Here is a 27,177-nt window from a genome sequence, read left to right as displayed (position 1 = left end):
TGTTTGATTATTTATTCATTATTGATTGACTGAATGGATGTGAAATCAGATACACTGGAAGATCGCTTTTTATTTTGAAATCAGTTCTTGCACGCCCTTACTGTAATGCCTAGTATACACGTACCGCAAAATAAAGTTGAGGTTCGTCAGTCACATTACAGTATCTTAAAGTTTGAAATGCACCATATAAATTAATAAGATAATTACTACTTAATAGATGTCTATGGTTCTTTTTTATTAGTTTTGTCTAAATCAAATATCAAGTGAAATTTGTGGCCTAAAAATTCACAAGATTAATTAAAAATGATTCACATTTTTTATGTATTTCTTTTTATTATTTTATTTTTTACATTTTATAAATATAGTTATTAGCTTACAAGGTGTTCAGATGATCATGTAATTTTTATTGCTGATATTTTGCAAGAGTGTATCTTACAAATGCATTTCAACACTGTTTTTAGTAAAGAACTCTATATGCACCTTCATTGACACTATTGGGTTGTTCTGTATATGCCACATGCTGTTGGATTAAGTGATGTCTGCTATGTATTGTCGGTTTATGTGTTTTGTTATTATGTGTAATACCTAACATCATGGCTGTGTGATGATTGTGTTGGAACTGTGCCGTTACTGTACCAGTAAAAACTGAAACATATTCCACTGGCATTGCTGTGTTTTCAACGTGAGGTCAAATTAAATAGGTCAGAAACTCTGCTGCTACTCAAATGAATGCCCCGGGACTGGGCATTCATTCAACATTTCCTGATGACACCTGACTGAAATTAAGTTAAAATTAAATTACATCAAATTGTTTGATAGTTGCTTTATATTTCCACAACCAGGTTCAACACGGGGGACTACACATAAGTTGTAATTGAAATAGAAAAAGTAAAAATTAAACCAAAGTGAACACCAAATGGAGAAACGAAAATGTAATCAAACCAAATAGGCCTACTAAAATAAAAATAATGCAAAAGGTGGAAGCAAGGGTAGAGAAAGGGACTGGCTGACAGGTCATGAGTTTTACTAGGCAAATTTCTCTAATCACCTGAGTCCAGCCTCCAGGGTCCTGCAGAGAAAGGCTACAGAATGCCTGCCCAGAGAGTCATCATCTAAAATCACATTTCCACATTGAACATTTTCTGCACATAAAAAAACAACATACACCTGAGTTGAATGTCCATGAGCCAATGTTGAGACATCATCAAGCTTCCAGTATTTCCGAAGCAGTGGGCATGAAGTGCTTTTCATAACCTGATGTAAGCTGTTCTTCATCTGATGAGCTCCAACAATCATCCCTGTCCTCCTCCTTGTCCCTCTCCTCATCAGAGTCTACCATTTTGCTGTACTCCTTTCTTCCATATCTGTGGTCTGTCCTGCCACCTTGCTTTAAGACAGCATTCTCACTCTGATCATCTTGGCAGTCCATCTGTGAGCAGCCATCTCTCAGAATTGGCCTTGTTAATCCATCAGTGTCAGAGGTTTTCTCCGGGGAGGACATGAAAGCCCCGGGCTGGATTTCAACAACCTCCAACATAGAGATATTGGGATGTTGTTCATTGACGGGGATACAGATCCAAGCCAAGGAGTCATTTATCTGCAGGGAGGTCACACACAGACACATTTTGGTAGCACACGGTAAGAAACTTATAAACAGGTTAAGCAATGACTGGTGAAATAGCAAAATAATGGCATTATTCAGGCTCAACATTTAATGTAAACCCTGTTCTTAGATAAGACCAAGGCTCACAAAGGGCAAAAAAATCCTATAATTTCAGTAAGTCTCTCACCTGGTGCTTCATCTGTCTGAAGATGTGACTATTGCTGGGATCTGGCACTTTCTCACAGAAACATGAAGTCACCAGTGGACACACTTTCTCTCCACGACAACAACTAAGACAGAGTAAAATGACATAAGACAGACACTCTTCACAATCTCACAAACTCTACAGAATGATGAAGATTAATTTAAAATGTAATCTTGTGATGTACCACGCCAATGGATGAGACAAAGGTAAGAGAATAGATATTCAGAAATACAAGTCAAAGATAAGTTGTTGAAGATGATTATCTCACCAGAGTAAAACAAGAATGCATATTACAACCAACAGAAACACCAAAGATGGTACAAGCACGGCTGGTATCAAATGCACTGAGAAAAGAGAGAGAAATTAGAGAGATAAACCACTGAATGTGTCAATATGATTAATATGATTAAAACACTTCTTACATCTCTTAGAAACTCTTATAATATTTTATCATACATCTCATACTAAGTGCAAATACAGTCAAAAAGGAAAGAGTTGACATGTGATGCAATACCAAAATTTTCATCCTGTTCAGTTTTGAACTTTGTGGTGACATTTGCTCCAGGCCCGGCTACAGTCACAGCTCTTATCGACACCTCGTATTCCTGGCCTGGACTCAGATGCTTCAGCTCAAAATTCTTATTTTCATGCTGTGTGGCACTGACATTGTAAACTAGGAGAAACAAATTGTTTGGAGTGAGTTTGAGTATTTAGAGAATAGCTGGCAGAGATGGAACCAACTAACTTGAATATTACTTTAGCTTTCTAAGTACATATACATATACATATATATATATATATATATATACACACACACACATATATATGAATATATATATATACATATATACATCTATATATAGATGTGTGTGTGTGTATATATAGTATAAGTATGTTTATATATATATATATATATATATATATATATATTTCAATTCCCCCCCCCCCCCTTTACTTATTACTACAACTGTAATATATATTGTGACAGTGTGTACCATTTTGTCTGTTTAATCTTATTTGGTAGTATTGGATCACCCCATTCCGCTCGAACAGGGGAACAGGCTCCCAACTCAGTTTCACTTGAGTTGGAGCAACGGGAAACACCTTAAATGATCGCACTCTGGAGGGAGCTGAAAAGCGATTGAGAAAGGAACATGACAATTACAAGTTTATCTTCCATTTAACATGAAGAGATGTGAAATTTAGCTGGCCAAAAACAATGCATTAAAACTTACTTCCTTCAAGAGAATATCCAATAACTGATGAGAGGTGATGGACTTCCAGACTGTGTGATACTGAGAACAGTGACACTTGGAAGGGTGTGACCTTTTTAAATGGACCTGTAGGTGGAGACACACACCAGAGTAGAACAGACACTCTGAAAATAGCCAGCACAAGTACACCTCCTTTAACATAAAACGCATTTGTTTAGAGTCCTTGACATTTTTAAGAATTCACTTTTCAAGCTCAAAATGTATTAAGTGTGTAATCATTTCCAATTATTCCAGTTATTGCTAAAAAAGAAAGTATCCTAATCAAACAGACCTTTAAAAAATACTGTTTGGTTTTTCTTCACTTTGATCCAATCAAATCCTTTGCCTGTAGGACACCCTGCTTGTTTGTACTGCACCACATATTCCTTCAGGTTGTCAGTGTGCTGAGAGGGCAGATCCCAGGACACTGTGAGGTTCACTTCATTCATGTTGAGTTGAATAACTTGTTCATTTTTCTCTTTACCTAAGAAAGACAAATGCTTTGTTAGTTCTGCTGAGACACAGTAAAAGTATAATTGTAAAATTGTTGTAACATCATTTTCGAGACAGAACAGTAACTTTCAAACAGTGGCTATAACCATAACTATAATTTTTAAGTTTTAATAGTAAGTTTTTTTATTTTTAATAAAGTGCATATTAAACATCACAGCACAAGGTCTGGGGTTGTATTCACAAGGTGTCTTATATCTACTTGGAATCCTCCTAATTCAGCCAGTTAGGAGCTACTTTAAGCCTTAGGAAGTATGAATACTTATATGAAAGTGGGGGCAACTTATACCTGGTACTGGCATAACTAGATGAGAAGGCTCTGTGGCACCATAAGTGTTGAAGGCTGACACATTGAACGATGACACATCCTTCAGAGAAGTGTTGAGGTGGCATTGCATTTTATTGCACAATCCGCCGCTTTCCACAGTTATAGACACAGTTGTGCCGTTGTTGTAAAACCGAGTAACTGTATATCCCAGAACACTGCATGCCTGAGATGCAGCAAGGTTCTGGATGAAATAAAGACAGGTAGATGGCAGCAATGGATGAGTCTACATAAAGTGAGATCCTGGTTCATTATTTGTAATCAGTTAATAACGATTGTGGATAACTTGTTTACCTACCTTCCAGGTCAGAGCACAGTTAAAGCTTGCAGGAGATGTCCCACAATCCCACCATATATCTGGCTTTCCAAGAGGGTCTGAACAAGAGGTAAAAGATGTTTTGTTTTAGTAGAGAAAATGGTTATTTAGTGAGCCATAGAGGTGTTGATAGGTGGATTTTGTAACCTTAATCAGAGCCAGGCTAGCTGCTTTCCCCTGTCATGGGTGATAGTCTTCTCGTGTTAGATTTTGCTGTTTTGCTTGTGGAGCTGTCATTTCTGTTCATTAGGTCTGTTTGACATCATCCGCTTGTCAAGGGGGGATACCACCTCCGTCTACTCTGTGCACCCCAGGACCTCCCACTTATGCTGGAGCACGCTCTTTCAGCTGGTCCCTGCTCCTGTGTTTTTTGTGCCCTAACCACCAATCCCCAGCCTCCTGACTAATTGTGAAACATGATAAAAGCCACATTGTGAAGGCGCCAGAGGCGGCTGTGATTTTGTTTGCTTTATGATTTGGTGCCAGTCACTTCCCTTCCCTTTGCTCCTGGCCTCCTCTCTGTGTTCTCTTTCTGTTATTTGGTTATTGACCAAAGAGTTTGCATTTTTTACCTTACATTTGAATTTTTGGCTGTCTGAACAAAAAAAGCTTTGCTTGCCAGATCAATCGACTTATGTTGCTTCCCATGCTCCTAGATATCCGCAGGGTTGTAACACCCCTGTTTCCTGTCTTCATGCTAAGATAAGATTAATGGCTGCAGTCTCAACTTTCATATTTATTGTACAGCTGTGAGGGTGATATTGATCAAGCCTAAAATGTTAAACTATTCAACAATTAAAAAGAATGACTAAAAACAAGAAAGAAACTATAATATAAACTTCTCAAATGAGGACTCACCTGTTTCCGTGCTCTTTATTCTGTGGATTGTACTCCAGTCACTTATTAAGCCTGTTGCACAGGCACAGCGAACTTGAATTTCATAGATTGTGCAAGGCTGGGGACTTTCAATCATATGCATGCGAAGGAGTCCACTGTCATACTGTGTAGAAGAGGAAAAGAAGGAGATTGAACATGCATTCAGTGGACACAGTTTTAGTCACAGTTAATAATATACAGTTTTTCTTTGAACTTTTTTCAGGACTTAGATCCATTCCCTGTCCCCTCACTGTCAGCATACTCCATCACACAGTGTGGTCGATCCAATACAACTGTCCTTCCTTCATGAGCATTATAATGTTCAGTTTTTATTGAATCTGGGTGTCGATTTGTTTTAATGGTTATTTTGGATTTTGTGGTGTTGTTGAACTGTCCTGGGTTATATTAAGAGGTTTCCAAATATTTTGTCAACCATAATTCATATAAATGGGTTTGAGAAAATATTAGGAACACCTCTCAGTATAACCCAGTAGAGTTCAACAGCACCACAAATTACAGCCTCTAAAATAACCAGAAGTGACATGATGATGATGATGATGATGATGATGATGATTAAATCACTGAATAGGATATTGAACTATCAATGAGATAAGTACATTTTGAACAGGCACTGCACTAGTACTGAGAGAAGTAAAAGAGGCAAGACAAAATCAAAAGAAAAGACACCTCAAGCCAAACTCGGTCTGCCTCAATCCGATTCCGGACATAACAGACTCCCTCAGAGAACCCCAGTTCATCACAGAAGGAATGCCACTCAATCTCTATTGACTTCTGCTGCCTCAGTTTGATGTTAGGAGGTGGTGGCTTGTCTAGAGACAGAAACACATACACAAAACAATTTACTTTGAAAATCAAAATCAATAATTGGAAGATAAATTACAAGTCTGTACCAACTTTTTCACTCAAACAGGTTCTGATTCTGCTAGTCAAAAGGGCCTCAAGTACTCCTATTATATTCATCATTATTATTATTGTCTTTGGTGGTGGTGTCCGTACTCATGAATGAGAATTTGGAGGACTGACTCACTGATATCTGCTATGTTGAGGTCAACTACAGGAGACGTGAAGGAACCATGAAGGTTCTCAGCCTTAACCCAAACACGAATCTTTCCGTGGTTGGCAAAGTCTTCACGAACGATTACTGCACTCGAACTCGTCTGACTGTTCACATACCCGCCCCTGGAGGACAAGACAAAACATGAAAACATGATAAGATGGATAAAACTAAACCAGATTATCAGATTATTGTAATCAACACTTTAATGATATCATATGGCTAAAACAAGGAATATTTATGGTTGTGATTACTTGCTGATTGCTGGCTCCCAGTGCAGGCTGTAGTTTGTGGTGAAATGAGGGTCCGGCCCTGGATCCCAAGCACAGTGGATATCTACATTACAGCTTTCCTCATCACATGGGAAATAGCACTCAGGGAGAGAGGGATGAGTAGGAGGATCTGGAGAAACAGATAGTAAGTGATAAAAATAAAAGTGATTAATAATTAATAATATGATTATAATGATTAACAGATTAATCATCATAATCATATTATTTCAAAACTCATTCAAAAAAATAAATGGAGACATTATCTTGTGACAAAGACAGTTTCAACAAAAACTGAGCATTATGAATTTTATGAAGGTAGCATTTATTGCAAGACTGTGGTATTGGACTATGTTAGTTTTAGGTAGTTGTACCTAATAAACTGGCAATGTAGTGTTTTACTCTATAACCATGACATCTGAAGACAGTCTGAATTAAAACACCACTTGGCATATTGTATAAAGAGCTCTTAAAAAGTCTGTTGTACTATCCAAAAACAATACATGCAGATCCACTGGCTCCCATAGTAGGAAAAGATTTGTGAAGTTATTGGCAATGGCACATACTGAAATGTTTAATCCAAAATTCAACCACCATGTGTCATAGCAGATGCATGTAAATGGCCTCAAGAAAACAAAATAAATACTACACTTTGCTGCTAGAATCTGCTAGAAAATTTCTCTGAAGCTCATAAGTTAAAAACTCCTTTGTGAATCTACTGTCAATTTTTGGCTGTTTTACTTGTGCAAATGAAATGTAAAATTCCTTTGAATATTCATTACTGTTTTAGTAAGATACATTTAATTGTCAAAATAAAGAGACAAAAAGAGAGAGGCAGTGACTAGAGAAGATGAAAGACATGAAAAGAGCTAGAAAGCAACAGATATAAAGAAACCACATAAGTAACCACAAGAAAAATGCAGAGTCCTACTAACTCATACATGTATCTGCCAATCCCTGCAAAGCACACCTTTTTTTCTTGTTCATCACAAGACCTGTTCACCTTCACCCATTTCTTGTAACCGTGTGAGCTTTTAGCGGTGATCAATTGATGTGTGTATGCAACACATTGCAGGGAAGCACACTGTTGGTAACAGTAACAGGAAATGAGCACTTTGATCAGTCTGGGTCCAAATAACTGCACCTTTCCTTCGTCACCACTTCCTCTTCAGTAAAGATATTAATGTTAAAATAATCAGTCTATAAACACATAGGCATAAGACCTGCATGTGGCCCAAACCATCTTTTATCAAAACAGTTTACACTCGATGTAATGCTTTCAGTGAAAGCAAAACATGTGCTGTACATAAAACCCTCAGCCCATTCTTTATTATAGTCTGTGTCTGTTTTAAAAACACAAAGTTTTTAGTGTCAGTATGATATATATATATATATATATATATATATTATATATATATATATATATATATATATATGTTAGACATACTCCTTTATATTGCATTACCTTATAGGCATCATTTGTAATTGAGCTAATTGGACATATTTTGTCTGTAAAATCTTACTCTAAGTAAGAATAGTAAGAAAGATTAAGAAGAGGGCCAATGTTTTTCTCTGAATGCATTGGAGTGTGAAGTAGCGTTAAATTGAAACACACAGACAGAGAGAGAGAGAGAGTGAGAGAGAGAGAGAGAGGGAGAAAGAGAGAGAAAAAGTACAGGCACGTAAAAATAAGCACAATTGTATTCAAACATAATGTGAGTAATATGAGAACCTTGGATAAGACTACCTGTGGGAGTACAACAATTTGGTAGGTTGACCAGCAACATGGACAGAAGCCACCTTGTCCTTAGTGTAGCCATTACATCAGGACCCTGGCCTCTAGTGCCTGTGGAAAACACAAATAAACATATATACACAAAGAAAATGTATATGTAACCACATGAGCTATAGCCTGTTTCAGCTACATTCTTCAAAGCAGGCACGTTGTTAGTGTTTTTAAAACCGTAAATACAGTGAAGTGTAAGAAAATGTGTAGTCGGCGTCGATACTCTGCAGTTTGGCAAACCGACAGACTATCTGCCATAAACATTCATGTTACTGTATATTTTCTCATAAATTAAATTATTATTCAAATCAATGTGGTATCGAGCTAATACGTGCAAGCATTTTGATGTGAACGGTCCAAATACTCCGTATAAGTGAAAAGTGGCAGAATCCGGAGTTAGTACCTGAATATTGTTCTTTTTTAAATTACAGCAAGCTCTTTTGATCTTCAATATTAGCTAACTCATAGTAGTTATTAATTATAAATGATTTACCTCATTATGAGACACACTGAGATGCCAGTTGTTCATTTTGTTGCGGTATAAAGCACAGATGCCTGAAAAACTTTGTTGTGGAGTCGAACTTGTACGTTCTGTTAGCCGGTAACCCCGCCCATTTCTGGAATTGCCAGTGACGTAAAATACAAGTGCGCGCCCACGTTAACACACACAAAGGATTAGAATTCACTTGTACCCTATTTCACTCAACGCGGTTTGACACGCTTCCTGCGCACGGGTTGCTGCAAGTTTAGAAACGTGCTCGTGACAATTGGCCCGAGTATCTTCACTCAAACAACATTTTGTTCAAACTTACTGTTTATATGATGGATAAATGTAACCCATCAGTACATTTAATTAACTACTTCACTGAAATATACATTGTTGGGGTCGTATTTAATTTCACTTTACCTGGCATTTTCATTATTTCCCATAACACCCAGTAGCCACCCAGCACAGAGCTGAAATGATCAGTTGATAAATTGACCAGCTGATTCACAGAAAATCAAATAATCACTAAGACCTGGTATCTAGTTGTTGTTATGTTAGAAGCAGATTGTTTAAGTCCCATAAGAAGTTCTTCAGACTTGTTCCAGCAAAGTCCCCAACACCCTGTCTCTTGTTTGTGGTTTGTCTTACCAACTGATTCAGCACCCATGTCTTGATGGAGATGCTCCAAACCAGTCATCTGGCCATGATTGTTTTAACATTTGTATATTTGTCAAGTAGAACTTTTTTTCTACACTCCATCATCATCATCAAGACCCCTCAGATCAATCTTGTGACCCTCAGGATGGGGCTTAGCCCCAAGGTTGGGAGTCACTGAACTAAAATACCTAACTGTATATTGTTAAAATTAGCTCCAACCCAAGCAGCTGCAACAGTAATATGTTGATTACACATTGAGGCATCAGTATTAACAATCTATCAATAATATATATATATATATATATATGTAATATATAATAGTATCTATTATATTAGTTAGCAGGGGTCATTATTATAAAGATGAAGATCTTTTGATACTTGAACTACATTTTGCTTATTATACTTCTGTACTTTTATTCAAGTTGTATTTTGATTGTAAAACTTATACTTGTAATGGATTAATTTTGCATTAATGTAGTGGTATTTTCACTTAAGTAAAGGATCTAAATACTTCCTCTACCCCTGAGAATTTCTCTGTCTAAAAATATGTTGTTATAGATGATCTATCAAATACAAAAAATGCAAGGGCAGAAGATTTTAGGGAAAGTAAGACTTAATTTAGAAAAGAAGATACATCATTAAACCATATAGCTGTGTGCTGTGAAACAAATAAAAAATTCCAACAAAGTACTTATAACTTACAAACAAGATGAGACATTATTAGACATTAGTGATTTTTTATGCTGCTGTCAAATATTGTTAACAAAGCATTTTATTCCCTTGAGTTCTCAGGTGCACAATTCAGATGTCAATGCAAAATGGATAAATAAATAAATAAAATTATTATCATCTGTTTGATAGTGGTTGGTAAGGACAAAACAGCTTGGCTCAAGATTGAATACTTAAGGCTGCTCATTACAAAGCCTGGAATGCATTTTCTTAACAGAAATATATAAACATTTTGAGCACATGGCAGCCCTTTCCATACACTTCATAGATATTAAAACATAAAACAACATTTCAAACTCATGTCATGAGTTAACTGAAAGACACTGGACATAAAATCATACAAAACAACCTAAAATTCATGAGAATTGGAAAAACCACTGTAAGTGTGTATGTATTTATATGTCTGTTTGTGTAATAATGTATATAATATGCCTGCCGGTGTATCCACTCAGATGGCGAAGGTCAACTCTCAGCAAAGGGAGCTGATCTCACTCTTGCTGCAGCCCCACTTGCAGCAGGCATTGGACAGACCCACCACCACATCCCGGCCTTTGCGGTCAGCCTTGCGCAGGGCTTCTAGGATCTCCTCAGTGATGAAAGAACGGGTCGGCCTGCTAAATACTCCCTCCTGGTTGTCTCTAGATGTGAAGCTTAGATCTCTGTTTCTTTGGAGAAGACTCTCCACCACCGAATTGTGACTCAAGCCCTCTGAGGACTCATCCTGACGGGAGCTAAATGGGTCCTCTGAAACATCTGCTGCCGTAATGGATAAAAGCAGCATTAGAGAATACCCACGCTTGTCTCTTATACCCAGCAAGTCAATAACAGTTCTTTCTTTTCATTATCTGCATTGTTATTAAAAGAATTGCTGATGATGGCATGATGGAGGGAGTGACAGCAAAAATGCCACATTTACTTGGTTTACAGCCAATAGAATGTAACATACAACTTATGGCAGGGTCAAAGGCTCAAATAAACATTTGGGCGGCGGGTGTTTTATCAGTACATAGCTCAATATAGTGTATCTGATTTAGATTATCCATTAACACTGACTAGGCCAACTACACTAAACAAAGTGAACATTCAATGAAAATATAATTAGTACAATAACTGTCATTCATATGATTTCCTTCTCCCTCCATTGAAGTTATCACAATTGCACACAATCACAAATGAGCATTAGAAAGTAACAATAGAAACTTCATTGTGGACATACAGTTAATTCACAGGGATCCAGAAATTTCAGTGATTATCACAACATCACAAATTGGAGGAAAAGTGCATCTCATACAATGAATGGATATGTTTTAGTCAACATATTAAAATATACATAAGTAATAGATGAAATCATAAAAGATGCAGATAAAAGACATCACAAGGTTAATAATGGTGAAGATGTAGCACGTTCAGTCTCACCTGTGCTCTTGAGTGACCGTCTCCATCGTGAGCCCCCACAAGTGAAGATGACTGCTCGGATGAACTCACGGCCACAGAGCTTCACCCCATATGTTGGGTCCTCCATGGGCTGAACCCCAGCCACCAGCAGACACACAGCCAGTACTGTAGCTTTCCACATAGTACCGCAATGAAATAAAGCAAGCAAAAAGTAGTTAAAATTACAGTTGATTATTTGCTTTGAGCGACACTTAGCTTTCTGTCTCCGTGTTTGCAAGAGCTATGCCTCTCTAGGTGACCCAGGCGTGGTTTATAAAGGGGTTTGGAGCCCTGCAAGGGAGACATACATACTGCGCACGCAAGCCTTCTCTGAGAGAAGAACAGATTTGAAAGAGAGATACAGTCAGAGACCTTTATGGAGACAAAAAGCGGAGCAAAGGTGGCATAATTAATGAATATGTCAAAGGCCTCTATGATCTAATAGTATCTCAGCATGTGAAGCACTTTTGACACCTTCAGTGTCCCTGAATATAATGACTTCATCAGATCTCACTTACATTTAATATGTAAAACATTGTACAGCCATTGGTCATGAAGTGATTGCGGATATGGGAAGCACATTGAGGTTAAAAATGTCAAACAAAGGCAAATGATGTGACACTTTGAAAGAATTAAACTTTTAGCATACTGACCAATTACAATTCTTTCTCCATCTGTGTGTTTCTCATAGGGAATGAGTAGCTTAGGGATACTCAACACAAAAAGCCACTGAGTCCTAAAAGAAGGGATGCATCATGAACAGGTACTTCTTTCAAAAATAAAAATAAAACATGGTGAACTGACATTGCCTTAACACATGAAATAAATCATTCAGGCCTAATTACGCATATTGCCATGAATTCCACTGATAAGAAGACTTTACACTCGCTTACACCACTACAGGGATATATTAGGCCATTAAAGCTGATATCACAAATATTTACATCAGCATTGCCATTTTTATTCCACACACGACCCTGTGCAACTTCCATATGTAACATTTTCCTTTTCTCTTGGAAATTGCTTATTCTGTCATCTCTTTGCCAAAAGGTGAACTGGGAGGACTGAGACAGAACCAGTGACATTTTCAAAGTCAGATAACATAGAAGTCTTATTATGAGTCAGACTAAAATAAAACACATTTTTATCTGTGTATCCACATAGCCAAAGGTCGCTCGTTTAGGAAATTACAATGGGGATGATGAATTTGTAATTAATGTGATGATAAAAAGCAAACAAAATGGCATTTTAGGGGGGTGTCCACCCTGACAGAGATTAACACAGTGTCATAGAAGTGACCTGTGGAGGTTATGGGAGCAATATCAAAATGCTATGGACCATACTTTTTTATAAATGTTTGTTTTATGGACAATTAACATTGTAGATGAAACTGTATATTTTGGTCCCACATATTGTATTATTTGTTTTTGCTTGTTTTGTTTCAATACACAGATGATAGCATTTATACTGTATTTTATTCTGTAATGGCTGCATAGCTATAAAAACTGACTTAGGGTTTGCCAACTGGCTAGCCTGGGCTATAGCTGTAATTGGGCTGTTTTTTTATTTTATTTTTATTATCCTATAATGTTGAACAATAATGATAATGAGAACATTGGTTTGTTTGCAATGCTGGAACTAGAAGTAAATGTAGTTTTACTTTCAAATCGTTCTGAGAGAAAGTGGGTGTGAGTCCAACACATTTGTACAATAACTCTACAGAACAAAGGAATAAAAGAATTACTTAAACACAAACTGTCACAAGAATTTGCATTATAGTGTTTATTATCTCATAAAGGTCAAACTACAGGACCCTGAAACCATTCGCTGACTAAATTCGGTTTTAGTGTATCAATCTGTACCACATTGATATGCCATCACCCCATGGTCTTCACCAAAGACAAATGGTAGCACATATGCACAAACTGTATTGGCTATAACCACTCTATTTTACATTTTAGATAAAGTTACTGTGATACTATCAATCATTATTACTTTCACTGGAATAACATCCACCGCAGTTGCAAAAACTGTTTGATGATAGACAGGGATTTTCCACAAATGGGCGTGGGAGGCTTTGTAGTAAAAAAAATTGCTGTCCCTGTGCCTTTAAGACAATTTGGCTTCGCTCAGCCAATCAGATCAACGAAGGGGGAGGGAAGGGAGCGGGTGGGTAGCAACAGTTGCCCTGGTGAGGACGAAGCGCCATAGCCACGGTAGCCCTGGCGACAAGAACCCAGCAACGAGAATCAACAACAACAACAACTGAATCCGCCGTAAAAATTAAAGAAGATATTTTACCGTGGGGAAATACACACGTGGAACTAGAGGTGAAGCTCTTAACGTTGAGGAAATAATTTATGTCCACTAATGATTCAGCTGAATTGTGCTATTGCTTTTTCCCTTGTTGTTTCAGTAGCCATAACAGGCAACTGGCTCCCAGTGTTAGCTGAGGTTAGCCTGCAAGCTAGCAGTCGTACTGATAATCAGTCGAGTCCGTTTCTTGAATGGGGTGGTTTGTGCCCGCTTCTCATTCGAGTGACAGTGGATTGTGCCTGCCATGACGACGCAGCCACAGATGCATACTCAGGCAGGCCGTTGTTATGGCGATGTCAAATGCAAAAGGTACAAAATGGCGGTTGTTGTAGAGACCAGTTAGCTTGCTGCCAGTGTTACCTTGCTAGGTAGCTAGCATCAGTGCTGTCACGACAGACTTGTGCTCGCAACTGCTTACAGCTAGCGGAACGAGTTACTAGTAACGGACACTCGTCTTTTTAACGGTATTTTACGTGCAGTCTATGGCGGTTCAACGCATTATGCTTTTTCCAATAGCCGAGTCAACATAAAACCAAGTCTCCGGGTACATAACGTTAACTACCCAAAAGGGAGGCCAGATTGGGATAGTCAAGTTTAAAGTGTAACTAGTAACTACTCAGACAGTTTTGGGGTTAGTGTGGAGGCAGGGGAAGAGTTAGGGCAATCACTGGCAAGCAAAATGTCTTTCTCTCCACAATGGAAACTTAAGAAAGCTGGGGCAGGTGGCGGACATTTAACATCCAAGGGGTGTGGCGAAGAGGGGCGTTTTGCAGGTGCTTAGTAGGTCCGAGTTCAGTTTAGCTGGTTTGTTCGCTGCTTGGCTCCATGACCCACTCTATATCTTTGTAAAAAGGTTTCTTGTTGCCAATTGACATTTAACGCATTTGGTTTTGAAAGCACGGATTATAATAAACTTTTCCCGCGACAAAGATACACGAAGTTTATAACTTAATGTCAAAGTGTACGTGTTCTTCTCATAATTGTGCGTTACACAAACCATACCAACAGAATGTACTGCAGTATCAATGCAATGTGGTAAGGGATTTTCCCTACTTGTGCCACGGGCATTCATGTATATGTGAAAGACCATAGGCTGTGTGATCACATTACAGGTAATGAGACACCAAAATGCTTGTTCCAGTCAATGCTCCTCCCCCACACATTAGATGCACCACCAATACGTCAGCCACAGTAATACTTTCAGAAAGAACACGGTTACTCATTAAGTTGCATGTAGGCTACATATGAGAATTTAGAAATATTCCTGATGTCTCCAAGATATCAACTGTTGACCACAGATTGATGTTATAAAGTAAGGGAGGGGAGGGGTTTGTGATCAGATCCACATCTGTTGTTGATGACTATTTTACACTTGCACTTGTTGGAGATAATACAACAAAAATTACTGGCCTGATGTTGAAGTGTTGCGCATGCATTTATACAACTACGAGCTCTCCCTACTCTGAAATATTAATGAATAACTCTGTACTACTAGTTACAATACCAGACCAGTTGTCTAAATATTGCTTATTTGCACAGGCCGTGTACTTGAATTTTGCACTTGACCTTGTTGAATGAACTTTTACTCTGACCATCATGCCATACTCATTGTTGGTGTTATGTGTGTTCTTGGGCATGCGTGTTTAGGTATAGCCTGACTGCAAATCAATTTCCCTGTAAGGGACAATAGAGATACTTTGAACGTTGAACATTTGAAAATAATATTTTACTACAAGCTGTGATTCATTACATTTTATTCTGCTCCATTCTTCAAAATTGAGTATTGTATCCTTCTTACCCTGTATCCCCTGCCTGTTTCTATCTGAATGATACAGCAGCTTGAAAGATCAAATAACATTAGATTAGTCTAGCCAACATTTCCACAACCTGGAAACAAACAACTACCGTATATTTATTCAGGATAAATAGACAGATAGATAGACTTTATTGATCCTGTGAGGAAAATTGTCAACCTTGGATGAATTCAAATCAGAACATCCTTAATATTTAGTAGACATGTTTAACTAGTCACTTTGTTCTTTTTCCTAGGGTGATTCCCAGCTCTTGTAATGGCCTCCTCAGGCTACGTAGGTGAGATCCAGCCGGCAGCCCAACCCCAGGGGGCTGGTGTTTCCGTCACACCGGGGCAACCTGACACCAGCTCCACTCCAGCAACTGCCCCTCAGTTTCTTGCTGAGATTCAGACTACTGTGGCTACTCCCACTGTTGTCACACCCACAGGCCAAGCTACTCCCACTGAACAAGCCACTTCCATCACCACTCAGAAGCCTGCAGCTGGTAGTCAAGCCCAGTCCACAGCACAGGCCCAGCCAGCTCAGACTCAGTATGTAACTGCTGAGATCCAGGGCTCCCCGACACAGTCTGGAAATGCTCAAAGCACTCCCCAGTACATTGTTGTTACAGTCACAGGTAAAGGCTGAACATTACATACCACTATATGCTTTTGACTCTAACATAGACCAGACCAATTTAGAGCTTTACAATTATACATGCATAGAAGCACCACTTTACTAATCAATCCATATTTTAGTGGGTACGCCTCATAAAACTGGAGTGCTTGTGCTTAAAGACTTATGTCTTATAAATTGAAGCGATTGTTTTTAAATGTCTTCTATAATTTTTGTAATATGTTTTTTATACATTATAAAATGTCCTGACTTTATCAAAATTAAGAGGCAATCAGTTAATATATTAAAAAGTTCTATTGAATGTAACTAAATTACTTTTACACTAACAAATAAACACATTAGTTGCCTCAATACAATATTCCTTGTGCTGTGTTTGTTGTTAGCAACTTTAACTATCATGCCTAAAAAAGTTTGTAACTTTCCTGAATGGTGGAATGGACTGGCAGTATCTCATCCACCTCATGAAAGCAAAATAATCATGTTGTGAGCTTGTGAAGATACTTACATTCGCTCTTTGTCCTTCAGAGGGCTCTCTTCACTCAAGTGACAGCGTGTCGGACTCTAGTCCCCCTCCAGCTGTGGTGCAGACAGGAGTTCCAACACAGGTTGTTCAGCAGGTACAGACAGCTCAACAGGTAATATACATTAATTCACACATGCACAAGCACAACACGAAGTTAATGTTTCCTTGACTCTGGAACTAAAGAGCGTCTTTATCTTAGCAGAGGTCCGTGGTGCAGGCCACCGCTCAGATAGCCAAGACTGAGCCAGGAACCCAGCTCAGTGTCACTAGTCTACAGCCTGTTCATATCAGCCAGGAAGTAAGTTAAACACACACACACAGTAGCACAATTCATCATCGATGGTCAAATATGATGTCTGACAATCATTTGTACCATCTCTGACTTATACACGTTATTGGAATACAATATTTCCAGCACAAAAAGTGGATAACATTTGCCCTCTGACACATCCAAAATTTAACAGCTACTGCACATTTCGGCTAATTATTAGTCAACTAATCACACCATGGTCAAACCTGCCTCTGCTGGTTTCCAGCTCCTCCCTTCCACAGAGGTGATAGCGTTAGTCAGGGAAAACAGTCTAGAAGAATGGCAGGTGCGTGATGAGATAGGACAGCCGGAGGGCCTAGTCTGGGCATCAACAAACTACATAAAAGACTGGTGCAGCAAGCCCTCCTGCTTCCCCTTGGATCTCCTTCAGTATTACCAGTCACTGTTCTTGCATTCTGTGCGTGTGGAGAAAGAGACAGGAACCCACCCTGCAGTCCCCAGCTCAAGCCCAGATCAGCCACCACTGCAGGCTACAACTACCACTTTCCAAGTAGGTCAGGAACACAAGGGAGACTGCTACTATAGAGTTAAGGGAACAGAGAATCTGCCTGACAAAGAAATTTAAAAAGAAAGTTAGAAAGTTAGAATTGTAAAGGGACTATGTGTGAAAGCTTTTAGAATTCTCAAGTGATGATACAGTGAATATGGGCTGAATAGGCGAGCAAGGATTTATTGGATTTGTGTGTGTGCGTGTGTGTGTGCTCGCTCCTTAGGTCCAGCAGCAGCTCACACCAGTGCCAGTCCAACACGTGTACACCAATCAAGTTCAGTATGTGGAAGGAGGAGATACCAACTACACCACCAGCACCATGTTAGAATAAAATGTCTATAATTTTATAACACATCCAGACAGAACTTTTATCTTTTTTATGATGTAATTTTCTAACACATCTCTCCATGTTTCTTATCTAGTCGCTCCAGCACCTTTCCTTACACTGACACACCCCTGTACACCCAAACGACAGCTGCCCAGTATTATGAAGGTCAGCCAACATCAGGCTCACAGGCTTCTACCCCTGGCACCCCTTTAACCGTCTCTGTGACTGCTGGCACAACAGGGGCTGTATCCATGTTTGTGGCCCAGCCCACCAGTGCAGCAGGGGGAGGAACCACAGTAGTGACCACAGGTGGCACCACCAATGGGGCAGGGGATGGGGCAGGCACCAACGGTGGCGCAGCAAGCAGTTATGTGATCCAGGGGGGTTACATGCTGGGCAGCAGCAGTGGAGGGGCAACTGGCAACAGTCAGAACTACTCACACACCGCCCGCGCCTCTCCAGCCACTGTGAGTATTACAGAGGGCGAGGAGAGTAGCGTGCCGTCGGCAGACAAGAAGGTATGCAGAGGCGCCAAGCGCAGGAATTTCTTCTCATTTTGTTCTCATCCACACAATGCTTTGGTGGCGCGCACTGATGATGTCATAGTTGAGTTTTGTCAAGTGGAAAGCACAATTAAAAATGTGGGGATTTGTATTAGGACCATAAAATGTGAGCTGTGGGTTATATAATACTATACTTGTAGTGATCATAATAAAACTTGTTGTATACAGAATTTTTAACTGTGATTTCCTCCTCAAAGAAAACAAAACTATGACCTCATCATTTTCATATCATTACCGTGCATGTGATCAGGGGCCTTTTTAATTTGCCTGAAATGCCCCGGCATTATATTGTTCATCCCAAATTGATCGTATTGAACCTCATAAGATAATGGTAAACAAACTATGTTTTGGCAAACATCCCATCAGTATTCCAGGTCATTAATTCATTGCATACCAAAGTTGTATGCCACGGCACGCAAACAAATGTATTTGTGTTTTCATTCGTGAATGATCGACAAACTGTAAATGAGAATGGATTTTTTTTTTTTTTTTTTTTTATGTTTGTGTAATTTATTGATTAGAAAAATGTGTGTGCATGTTCTGAATATTAAGCTGAAAAATGTGTGTGATGTTTTTGCAAATAAGTGTGCATATTTATGTGTGCAATGTGTTGAGGTGTGTTTTTGTGTTTGTATCTATTGGCTTTGCTAACTGCACCAGCTGTTTTCTCTTTTTCGTTGCCTGCGTGTCAGGTACAGTGGTTGCTGGACAACTATGAGACAGCTGAAGGAGTGAGTCTGCCACGTTCAACCCTCTACTGCCACTATCTGCTGCACTGCCAGGAGCAGAAACTAGAACCTGTTAATGCTGCCTCTTTTGGGAAACTTATTAGATCTGTGTTCATGGGGCTACGCACACGACGCTTGGGCACAAGGTAAGATGGGTCATCAGACACCTAAACTCAAGTATAGAAGACATGATAGAAAATATACACACAAACCCACAAGTTCCCTGTATGACATGCTAGGGTATATATTGACACCCTTACTATTGCGCAAATTTTCAAATGTATTTTTCTGCCTAATTTGTTTCTGCTGACTTGCTCAATGATCAGTTTTAAATATCAACATGACATCACAGAGAGAGCAGGCAAACAGAGACAGAGTGCACTGCAACTGCAGAGACAACACTTTTCCCCACAATCTTCCTAACACAGCAGTGCACGTCAGCAGCAAAGAGCTATATGGCAAACTATTCGTTTCACAGACACCAGCTCTATACATATAATCCATATGCATGTAGATCTCAGTTATTGGATATATGCAAAGTTTCCTTACAGAAGAACAATGAAGATTTTTCCAGAAAAAATCTACAGAGCTCTTCAGAGTGTTGCAAAATGTTCAAGTGTAGGAAGAAATGTGGGTAGAGATGAAGACAGACAGCATGTGTGTGGGTGCGTGAGTTTGACAGAGGAGGGGAGAGTGAGGAGGCAAGATTGACTTTTTAGAAATGTTTGGTTATATTGGTTTAATTAAATGATATGATACATTTGGTTATTGTATTTTTATGAAATTAAAGACATACATTTTAAAATCAGTCTTTATTAAGTCTATGTATGTGGCTTTAGAGGTGTGGTTGAAATTCTTATGGGCTGAAGAAATGACATTCATCAGGAGTTCAGATTGAGATGCCTCAGGCAGAAATATTTGTTGAAAGCTTGACGCCAAGGAGAAAATGATGAGCAGTACAATGCAGTAGTGAATTGGCGTAATGCCACACCATTTTCCGAAGGTGGTCCTACATATATATTCCTAGGCATCGCATGGTTTGTCTCCATACCTTGTGCAAATAAGGCTAATATGTAGTCTTAACCTATATGCGTGAAGATGAAGATCTTGTTGAGCACTTAAACCTGGTCTTTGTCACATTACCTGTCTTACCTTTCCCCTACTTCCAACTCACCCTTGTTTGAAACTGCATTTTGGCAGTTTTCTGTAAATTATGCTTATCCCCACATACTTATCTATAGGACCTTGATTACCATAAAAACAGAGGATTAAGGTGGCTCCAATTGGACTCTTATCAGTCATAATTGTGGCTAAACAGTGAACCACTGTATAACACTATGAGGTCTTTATGACCTGAACTCTTGGAGTTTGGGCCTACAAAATAAGAAAAGACTAGAACCAGAAAAATCCCTTCACAGGAGGAGTTACTTAAGGTTTATATAGACCTCATGTAAAAAATGTTTTTGTAAAAAAATGTTTTTATACGAGGTCCAGTTTCATGTTAAACATGTTTTATCTGTTCTTGACAGGGGTAATTCTAAATACCACTACTATGGGCTGAGGATCAAGGCAGGCTCATCTCTTCTCCGTCTGATGGAAGACCAGCAACATCTGGCCATGAGGCAGCAGCCCTTCTCACAGAAACAGAGGTACACACGTAAATGTCCCTACACACACACTCAAACACTGATTGTCTATCATTACACCACTGTAACCATTTCTTTTTTTTCCACGAATCTCTTTCCTTCATATTCCTTCACATAGCTTTGTCACTGACTCATGTTTCCCATATATCTTATTTGAACTCTTCTTACAGTTCCAGATATCTTTATATGATGAGACAGAATTGCCATTTTATTTCACTGTATCATTCATTGTCTTTGTCTTGTCCTTGTTTCAACTAGGTTGAAGCCTGTGCATAAAGTGGAAGGAATGACCAATGGCACAGCATCAGGAGCAGGCCAGCAGCAGCAACAGCAGCAGGGGTCAGGACATGTGGACATCAGCACCCAGGTTCAGCAGTACCAGCAGTTCCTTGGTGAGTTCAGTGGACAGTGAACAAATACCTACAGGTATGAAGGTGATGATGTTAAGGATTTAACTTAAAGAAAATTTGTAAGTCTAATGGTATGATGGCGCAGTATTATTGAGAGAATACAATATGTATATACATTCACTCATTTGATTTCTGTCTGAGTATCTAGTTTTCTTATGTCCTGTTTTTCAGATGCATCCAGAGCTCTCCCAGAGTTCCCAGACATTGACCTCCAGGGGAAGTCTCTGCCAGAAGGCATCGAGCTGGAGCACATAAAGAGCTTTCAGCTGCTGTACAGAGAACACTGTGAGGTAATCGACTGAAAGGACACTGGTTAGCTGGTTGCCTCCCATTGAGTGTTTATGAGGTTGACCTTTCTATCCATTTTTCATTGGGTCAGTGGAGCTCTAGTTTAAATCGAAGTAGACCAGTTGTAACTTACATAAGGTAGGACAATACAGGTACGCTTTATTTGGATTGCCAGCCTACAGACAGTTACAAATACTGTAGGCGGACTCTCCAAACAATACAAGTACAATACAAACTAGAGGTTTCGTGGGGTGGGTTTCAAAACACTCAGCCAACATCAAAAGTTAAGTCCAGTAATACCTATTGTCCTCATTTTCCTCACATTGTGAGAGTCTCATCTTTTGATGATTTGTATGTGCTTAGTCATTCATTATCAGCCAGTAATGTATGAGATATTTTCTGTGTGTTCTTTCAGGCCATTCTGGATGTGATGGTCAACTTGCAGTTTACCCTGGTGGAAACACTGTGGAAGACCTTCTGGAGGTTCAGCCAGAGTCAGGCTGGAGATGCCACGTTGGCTGTGTGAGTGCTTAAGTCTTGGCAAACACTCAGAATTAATTTCCCGTCCTGAACACAATAAGAAATTATCCTATTGCTTTAGCAGCACTGTTTTCATAGAAACTGTGTGTGTCTTGGCAGTCATGATGAGTCAGAGAAGCGTCTCCCTAAATCCTGCCTGGTGTTGCTGTGCAAGTATGAGCCAGTGCTGCGCTGGAGCCGTGATTGTGACAACAGCCTGTACCAGGGCCTGGTGGAGATCCTCATCCCTGATGTCCTCAGGCCCATCCCCAGTAAGACCCTACAATAAGTATGAATATGCAGTAAAACACCTTGACCGTCCAACTCCCACAGAAAAACTATTTAATGCAGCTTCCAGTTGGCATTAATGCATATATGTGCATACCCACACTAAATGTCGATACAAATATCCCAATTAAGAGCTCCTCTTAAGCCTAAGAATCAACTGGAACTATTTAGAATGAGAGAGCAGGGGTAATACTGACATTTCACATAAACAAACAGTTCTACATGTTCTTCAATATACTGTTCTTCAGTTGAAATTGACTTACTGGTATTTACACTGATTTGTTTTTGTTTCAGTTTCAATTTTAGTCTGACTTCAAAGTAATTACTTTGTACACTGCTGTGAGGAAGAACCTTTCCTTTAATCCTCCTGCACAAGTGCTACAGAAATATTTCCCAAGTCCTGGGTCTTTGTCTCAAATGCAAATTGAAATCACATTGGAAATCTGGTTATTCATATACAGTACATGGCCAAGAAATTTGTTCATCCAGCAAAAACTTGGCTATGTGAACCAGGTGTTGCATAACCATTTACCCCGGTACATTCTCATGGAATAAGGAAATGGAAATTTACTCTGAAATGACCAGAACAAAATTTGTTGTCAACAAGGTGCCTTAACTCAAGCCATCCGCAACTTTGCCAAGAGCCTGGAGAGCTGGCTGACCAATGCCATGATGAACATCCCGGAGGAAATGGTTCGCATCAAGGTACTCTCCTCTTGTATTAGCTTGCAGTTGGTGGAACAACATGTTTTCGGAGCCATATATTTTTGATGTCTGACCCATCATTCTCCTCCTTGTGCTCTCTCAGGTAACTTCAGCCAATGCATTTGCTCAGACACTGCGTCGCTACACCAGTCTGAACCACCTTGCCCAGGCGGCCCGAGCTGTCCTCCAGAACACAGCTCAGATCAACCAGATGCTCTCTGACCTCAACCGCGTTGACTTTGCTAACGTCCAGGTTAGTTAAGTCTCTGAATGCTGTGTGCGCTGGCAGCATTCATGCCACTGCACATGAATTTCAGTGTTTGAGGTTGCATCACCCCGCTGCCCTTTACTGATTCAACTAATGCCATATGCAGCTGGCTCCTACTGACACGTTACCTCCATCCTGTCCGCCTTTTGCAGGAGCAGGCTTCATGGGTGTGCCGGTGTGAAGACCGGGTTGTCCAGCGGCTGGAGCAGGACTTCAAGCTGACCCTTCAGCAGCAGAACTCCCTGGAGCAGTGGGCTGCATGGCTGGATGGTGTGGTCTCCCAGGTCCTAAAGCCGTACCAGCACAGCCCCGCCTTCCCTAAGGCCGCCAAGCTCTTCCTGCTCAAGTGGTCCTTTTACAGGTGTGATGGGAGAGTCAGCTGCAAGATTTTCTCTCTTCTTCATGTCACAACCTTAAAGTCACTAAAATCCCGAAACAGAATGGCACAAATTTGTTATGCTGATATATGAGTCTCTCTATTTTCAACCTTTTTTTTTTTTTTACTGTAGACTGAGCAATCAATCAATCAGTTTAGCTGCAGCCCTAGTAACAAAATAGCCAAAATCATTTTTAGCATCAGTTTAATTGCCATCAGTTTAATTGCACATTTTCAGCTGAAATAAAGAATTCAAAGAAACCAGCGACTAAAATGGAACACAGATAAGCAGTGAGTTGACTCATTCTTTGTCACAATACAGCGCTGAGAAACACTTCCTGTTTTTGGTTACAGAAGATGTGATATAGTAACCGAAAATATGTGTCACAATTTCCTCATTTCCACCATCTCTGCTCTCCAGTTCCATGGTGATCAGGGACCTAACCCTGCGGAGTGCAGCCAGTTTTGGTTCCTTTCATCTGATCCGCCTGCTGTATGACGAGTACATGTACTACCTGATAGAGCATAGAGTGGCCCAGGCTAAAGGAGAGACCCCCATTGCTGTCATGGGAGAGGTACCATTACACACACACATAAATGAAATAAACAATGCAAGCCATATTTACAGCACTAACACATTCCCTTCTTGCCATTAGTTTGCCAGTTTAGGCCGGGGTTTAAACCAGCTGGACCCTGACAAAGGTACTTCCACTCTGCACCGTGTTTTTTACTGTATCTCAGACTAACTACGGTCATGTTCCAAGCTTTGTTTGTAACCAACTCCTTTACCCTTGTCTATGCCAGAAGAGGATGAGGAAGAGGAGGACGAGAGTGATGAGGAGGGTCAGGAGCTGTCCCTTCCCTCAGATGGGGCGGTGCTAGGAGAGGAGTCTCTGGAGCCTCCTGCCAAGCTGGCCAGAACCGACCAGAGAGTCCTCTTCACCACCGGGTCAGCTGACAACTAACCACAGAGTAACACTGCTAGATGTGGGTTGATTATATCATAGATCATAAACACACTCACACACACACACACACACACACACACACGTGTACACATAATGTAAAAAAAACACTAATTTATACTCTTGACACTTGTATATAGATCTTGTAAATGTGTGTGCACACTCTCGCTGCATACTGTAACTGTCCCACTTGTTTACGACACACACAAACACACACACACACACACAAACACACACACACAATGAAAACACACACTCATTCAGTAACTGCTGCTGCCTGGATGGCACAACCACCTGTTGGCACCATTGATTCATTACAAAATCATTGGCATTGCAATAGGATGTGGCTTCAAAAACCAGACTCTCTCGATGCAAAGAGAAACACAGAGCATTTTAACCTTCAGTTGTATGGATTTGTAAAAAATGAACTAGAGCCAGGCATGCGTGTGTTTTTTGTTTTTTTTCTCTCATTGCATTGCAACCTGTAGCCTCGCTGTCTCCTCATTGAGAAAGTTATGCTCACTCTAGATCCTCCTGAAATTGTCACTGCCGTATCAAAGTGATCTTGACAATACTGTGATGTGTGTGTGTGTGTAAAGGTAACTTCTACAGGGAGAGGGAGGGGTGGGCCTTTTATAGTAAGTGGTTGCTGAATTTAGTTGTTACTAATTCATTCATAAGGTAAGAGACATTTGTTAATGACAGCAGACGGATGGACTCATGGGTGGATTTGTTTTGTTTGTGTGTGTGTGTGTGAGAGTGTGTGTGAGAGTGTGTGTTTTTCTGTCTGCTTGTAGGAGCACTGGGGTCTCACTGCTCTGCTCCTACTTCTGGAAGCTGACTGAACATTGCTTCTCCATGATGGTGTATGTTTATTTGTGTGTCTGGTTGTGTGATTGTGAGTCATGCCAAGTGTTGACTGTTTTCTTCTGTAGATATTTTCTAAGGCATTCAAAGGTTTTGATTCGGGAGATGTGTGTAGATTCTCCGTTTGATTTTATTCGCCTGTAAAGAAAATGTTGTGTTCTTGGAGTGCCTGTCGCAGCTGCTACACACACTTGTAAAGATAAAGCTACAGCTGTGGAATAGGGGCTCCCATTAGTTGCTGCAAAAAATCCTCTCTCTTTTATTGAACATCTGGTTCCATGAGAGAGGTACTGTATGTGTCATATATTTAAAGTGCTTCATTCCTGTCCATTCCAAGTTCCTCTGTTGCCTCATTTTCCTTTGACATATCATTTTCTTGCCTTATTTCAATATGTTTATCCATGTGTTTGCCAAACCTGTTTGCTTTGATTCCAGATCCTGTTGTTTTTAAATTCTCTCTCTATGTTTTAAGGAGGACTGTGCCTGAGTAAGAACGGTGATATACTTATATTCTACTGTATATTTATCCACTATTTTGAATTTTGTTGTCACTAAGTGAACCTCTTGTGCCGTGTATGGTGCTGTGTCGTCACACATTGTAAGCAACCTTTGCGTGCATTATTGATTTGTGATTGTACGTTCAGTTATCAATCCTATTTCATACCTGATGACTTTTTCCACAAACAGGCTAAGGCCCTGCCTCTTTGCACATATTGACTGTTGTCTTTAAAACTCCAAGAGAGTTAGTCTGAAATGTTTTTCATTTTCTTTGAAGTCTTAGGTGTTTTTAATGGTGGGGTGCAGGTGTCAGATTTCTCGCACCACTCTGCGTGGTTCAGAGAATTTGGTGAGAAGTGAGAGATCTGATTGCTCTTTCTGCACAGTCCTCCACTGATGCTCATCTCCCCTGTCTCACTGCGTTTCCGCCCTCCTGCCAATGGCTTTGTTTTGCTTCAAACATCCATATTCTTAAACACTGTTCATCAAGATTGGTTGTTGCAAACATGTCATTTTTGGATTTTTAAATACAGTGTCTTTTAAATAGCTGCAGTGCACATGTCTTCAATGAGCACTGCCAGCCTCAAGCCAGCACATCATCCTTTATATGGAGTCTAATGCTACCACAGCTGAGTACATATCACTCCAGTCTTTTAATGATCTACAGCATATAGAATGGCCATTGTTTACCCATTAAGAAAAATGTTAAGTCATTTTTTATAGTGCATTGTTTCTTATGTACAAAACAAATTGAGAAAAAAAAAGATGTTCAGTGGCAGTGTTTTATGAATTTGGTCTGCTATAAGTATGACTGTGCCTTTGGAGGTGGTAGAATGCAATTCAGATGTTTTTAATTTTAAAGATATAAATTAAAGAATTTTTAAAATTGCACTTGCATTCCCTGTTGTAGAGTTATTTTCTCAGTCAGGAAGGCTGTGTTTTGAGACAGTACAGTCATGTCTCAATACAGCAGGTAAAATCTTTGTGGCTTATAGACAGACATACTGTGTCTGACATGCAGCCACAATCTTACACTTCTGTTTGATAAATAGGTTGACTTCCTGTGTTGTACACACACACACACACACACACACACACACACACACACACAACA

At 39.7% G+C, this 27,177-nt stretch overlaps 3 protein-coding genes across 12 annotated transcripts; 1 reads left to right on the top strand and 2 right to left on the bottom strand.

Annotated features, from left to right (window-relative positions):
- Positions 1-313: 313 nt before the first annotated feature.
- Positions 314-8,811, bottom strand: il12rb2l (interleukin 12 receptor, beta 2a, like). The gene is made up of 15 exons (XM_056402645.1): positions 8,712-8,811; positions 8,180-8,278; positions 6,418-6,565; positions 6,137-6,288; positions 5,776-5,918; positions 5,071-5,212; positions 4,195-4,271; positions 3,861-4,080; positions 3,354-3,545; positions 3,044-3,148; positions 2,804-2,938; positions 2,323-2,481; positions 2,077-2,152; positions 1,791-1,893; positions 314-1,597 (listed from the first exon to the last, which is right to left on the bottom strand). Exons 2-15 carry the CDS (start codon positions 8,250-8,252, stop codon positions 1,205-1,207), a joined length of 2,118 nt encoding a protein of 705 aa, XP_056258620.1. The 5' UTR covers positions 8,253-8,278; positions 8,712-8,811; the 3' UTR covers positions 314-1,204.
- Positions 8,812-10,116: 1,305 nt separating this feature from the next.
- LOC130185479 (relaxin-3-like) lies at positions 10,117-16,824 on the bottom strand. Of its 4 annotated transcripts, none has more exons than XM_056401967.1 (3): positions 16,776-16,824; positions 11,508-11,657; positions 10,117-10,847 (listed from the first exon to the last, which is right to left on the bottom strand). In XM_056401967.1, the coding sequence occupies exons 2-3, from the start codon at positions 11,611-11,613 to the stop codon at positions 10,561-10,563; spliced, it is 393 nt and encodes a 130-aa protein (XP_056257942.1). In that variant the 5' UTR covers positions 11,614-11,657; positions 16,776-16,824; the 3' UTR covers positions 10,117-10,560. The 4 variants fall into 4 exon arrangements, with proteins under 4 accessions (XP_056257942.1, XP_056257941.1, XP_056257939.1 ...); XM_056401966.1 differs by lacking the exon at positions 16,776-16,824 and adding an exon at positions 13,827-13,964; XM_056401964.1 differs by lacking the exon at positions 16,776-16,824 and having other exon boundaries at positions 11,508-11,667.
- Positions 11,721-26,954, top strand: rfx1a (regulatory factor X, 1a (influences HLA class II expression)). Of its 7 annotated transcripts, none has more exons than XM_056401959.1 (18): positions 11,721-13,855; positions 15,891-16,271; positions 16,796-16,905; positions 16,993-17,091; positions 17,838-17,935; positions 18,037-18,460; positions 19,204-19,379; positions 20,763-20,882; positions 21,138-21,271; positions 21,461-21,579; positions 21,993-22,099; positions 22,217-22,368; positions 22,992-23,089; positions 23,193-23,342; positions 23,510-23,718; positions 24,155-24,308; positions 24,390-24,435; positions 24,538-26,954. In XM_056401959.1, the coding sequence occupies exons 2-18, from the start codon at positions 15,911-15,913 to the stop codon at positions 24,696-24,698; spliced, it is 2,718 nt and encodes a 905-aa protein (XP_056257934.1). In that variant the 5' UTR covers positions 11,721-13,855; positions 15,891-15,910; the 3' UTR covers positions 24,699-26,954. The 7 variants fall into 7 exon arrangements, with proteins under 7 accessions (XP_056257934.1, XP_056257936.1, XP_056257935.1 ...); XM_056401961.1 differs by having other exon boundaries at positions 11,722-13,855; positions 18,037-18,409; XM_056401960.1 differs by having other exon boundaries at positions 11,722-13,855; positions 18,037-18,409; positions 19,198-19,379.
- The last annotated feature ends 223 nt before the right edge of the window (positions 26,955-27,177 follow it).

The sequence above is a fragment of the Seriola aureovittata genome, chromosome 17, assembly GCF_021018895.1.
Source record: "Seriola aureovittata isolate HTS-2021-v1 ecotype China chromosome 17, ASM2101889v1, whole genome shotgun sequence".
In the NCBI taxonomy this organism is placed as follows: Eukaryota; Metazoa; Chordata; class Actinopteri; order Carangiformes; family Carangidae; genus Seriola; species Seriola aureovittata.
This window is presented reverse-complemented; position numbering and strand designations above follow the sequence as displayed.

Bases quoted from the DNA above. Each gene is read 5' to 3' on its own strand.
- LOC130185479 (XM_056401964.1), bottom strand. From the start codon at position 11,667: ATGTGGAAAGCTACAGTACTGGCTGTGTGTCTGCTGGTGGCTGGGGTT. The intron at 10,848-11,507 runs GTGAGACTGAAC...CCATTACGGCAG, and splicing joins ACGGTCACTCAAGAGCACAG to CAGATGTTTCAGAGGACCCA.
- rfx1a (XM_056401956.1), top strand. From the start codon at position 15,911: ATGGCCTCCTCAGGCTACGTAGGTGAGATCCAGCCGGCAGCCCAACCC. The intron at 21,272-21,460 runs GTGAGTTCAGTG...CCTGTTTTTCAG, and splicing joins GCAGTACCAGCAGTTCCTTG to ATGCATCCAGAGCTCTCCCA. The intron at 23,090-23,192 runs GTACTCTCCTCT...GTGCTCTCTCAG, and splicing joins AGGAAATGGTTCGCATCAAG to GTAACTTCAGCCAATGCATT.
- il12rb2l (XM_056402645.1), bottom strand. From the start codon at position 8,252: ATGGCTACACTAAGGACAAGGTGGCTTCTGTCCATGTTGCTGGTCAAC. The intron at 3,149-3,353 runs GTCTGTTTGATT...CTCCACCTACAG, and splicing joins CCAAACAGTATTTTTTAAAG to GTCCATTTAAAAAGGTCACA. The intron at 1,598-1,790 runs GTGAGAGACTTA...ACCTCCCTGCAG, and splicing joins TCAGACAGATGAAGCACCAG to ATAAATGACTCCTTGGCTTG.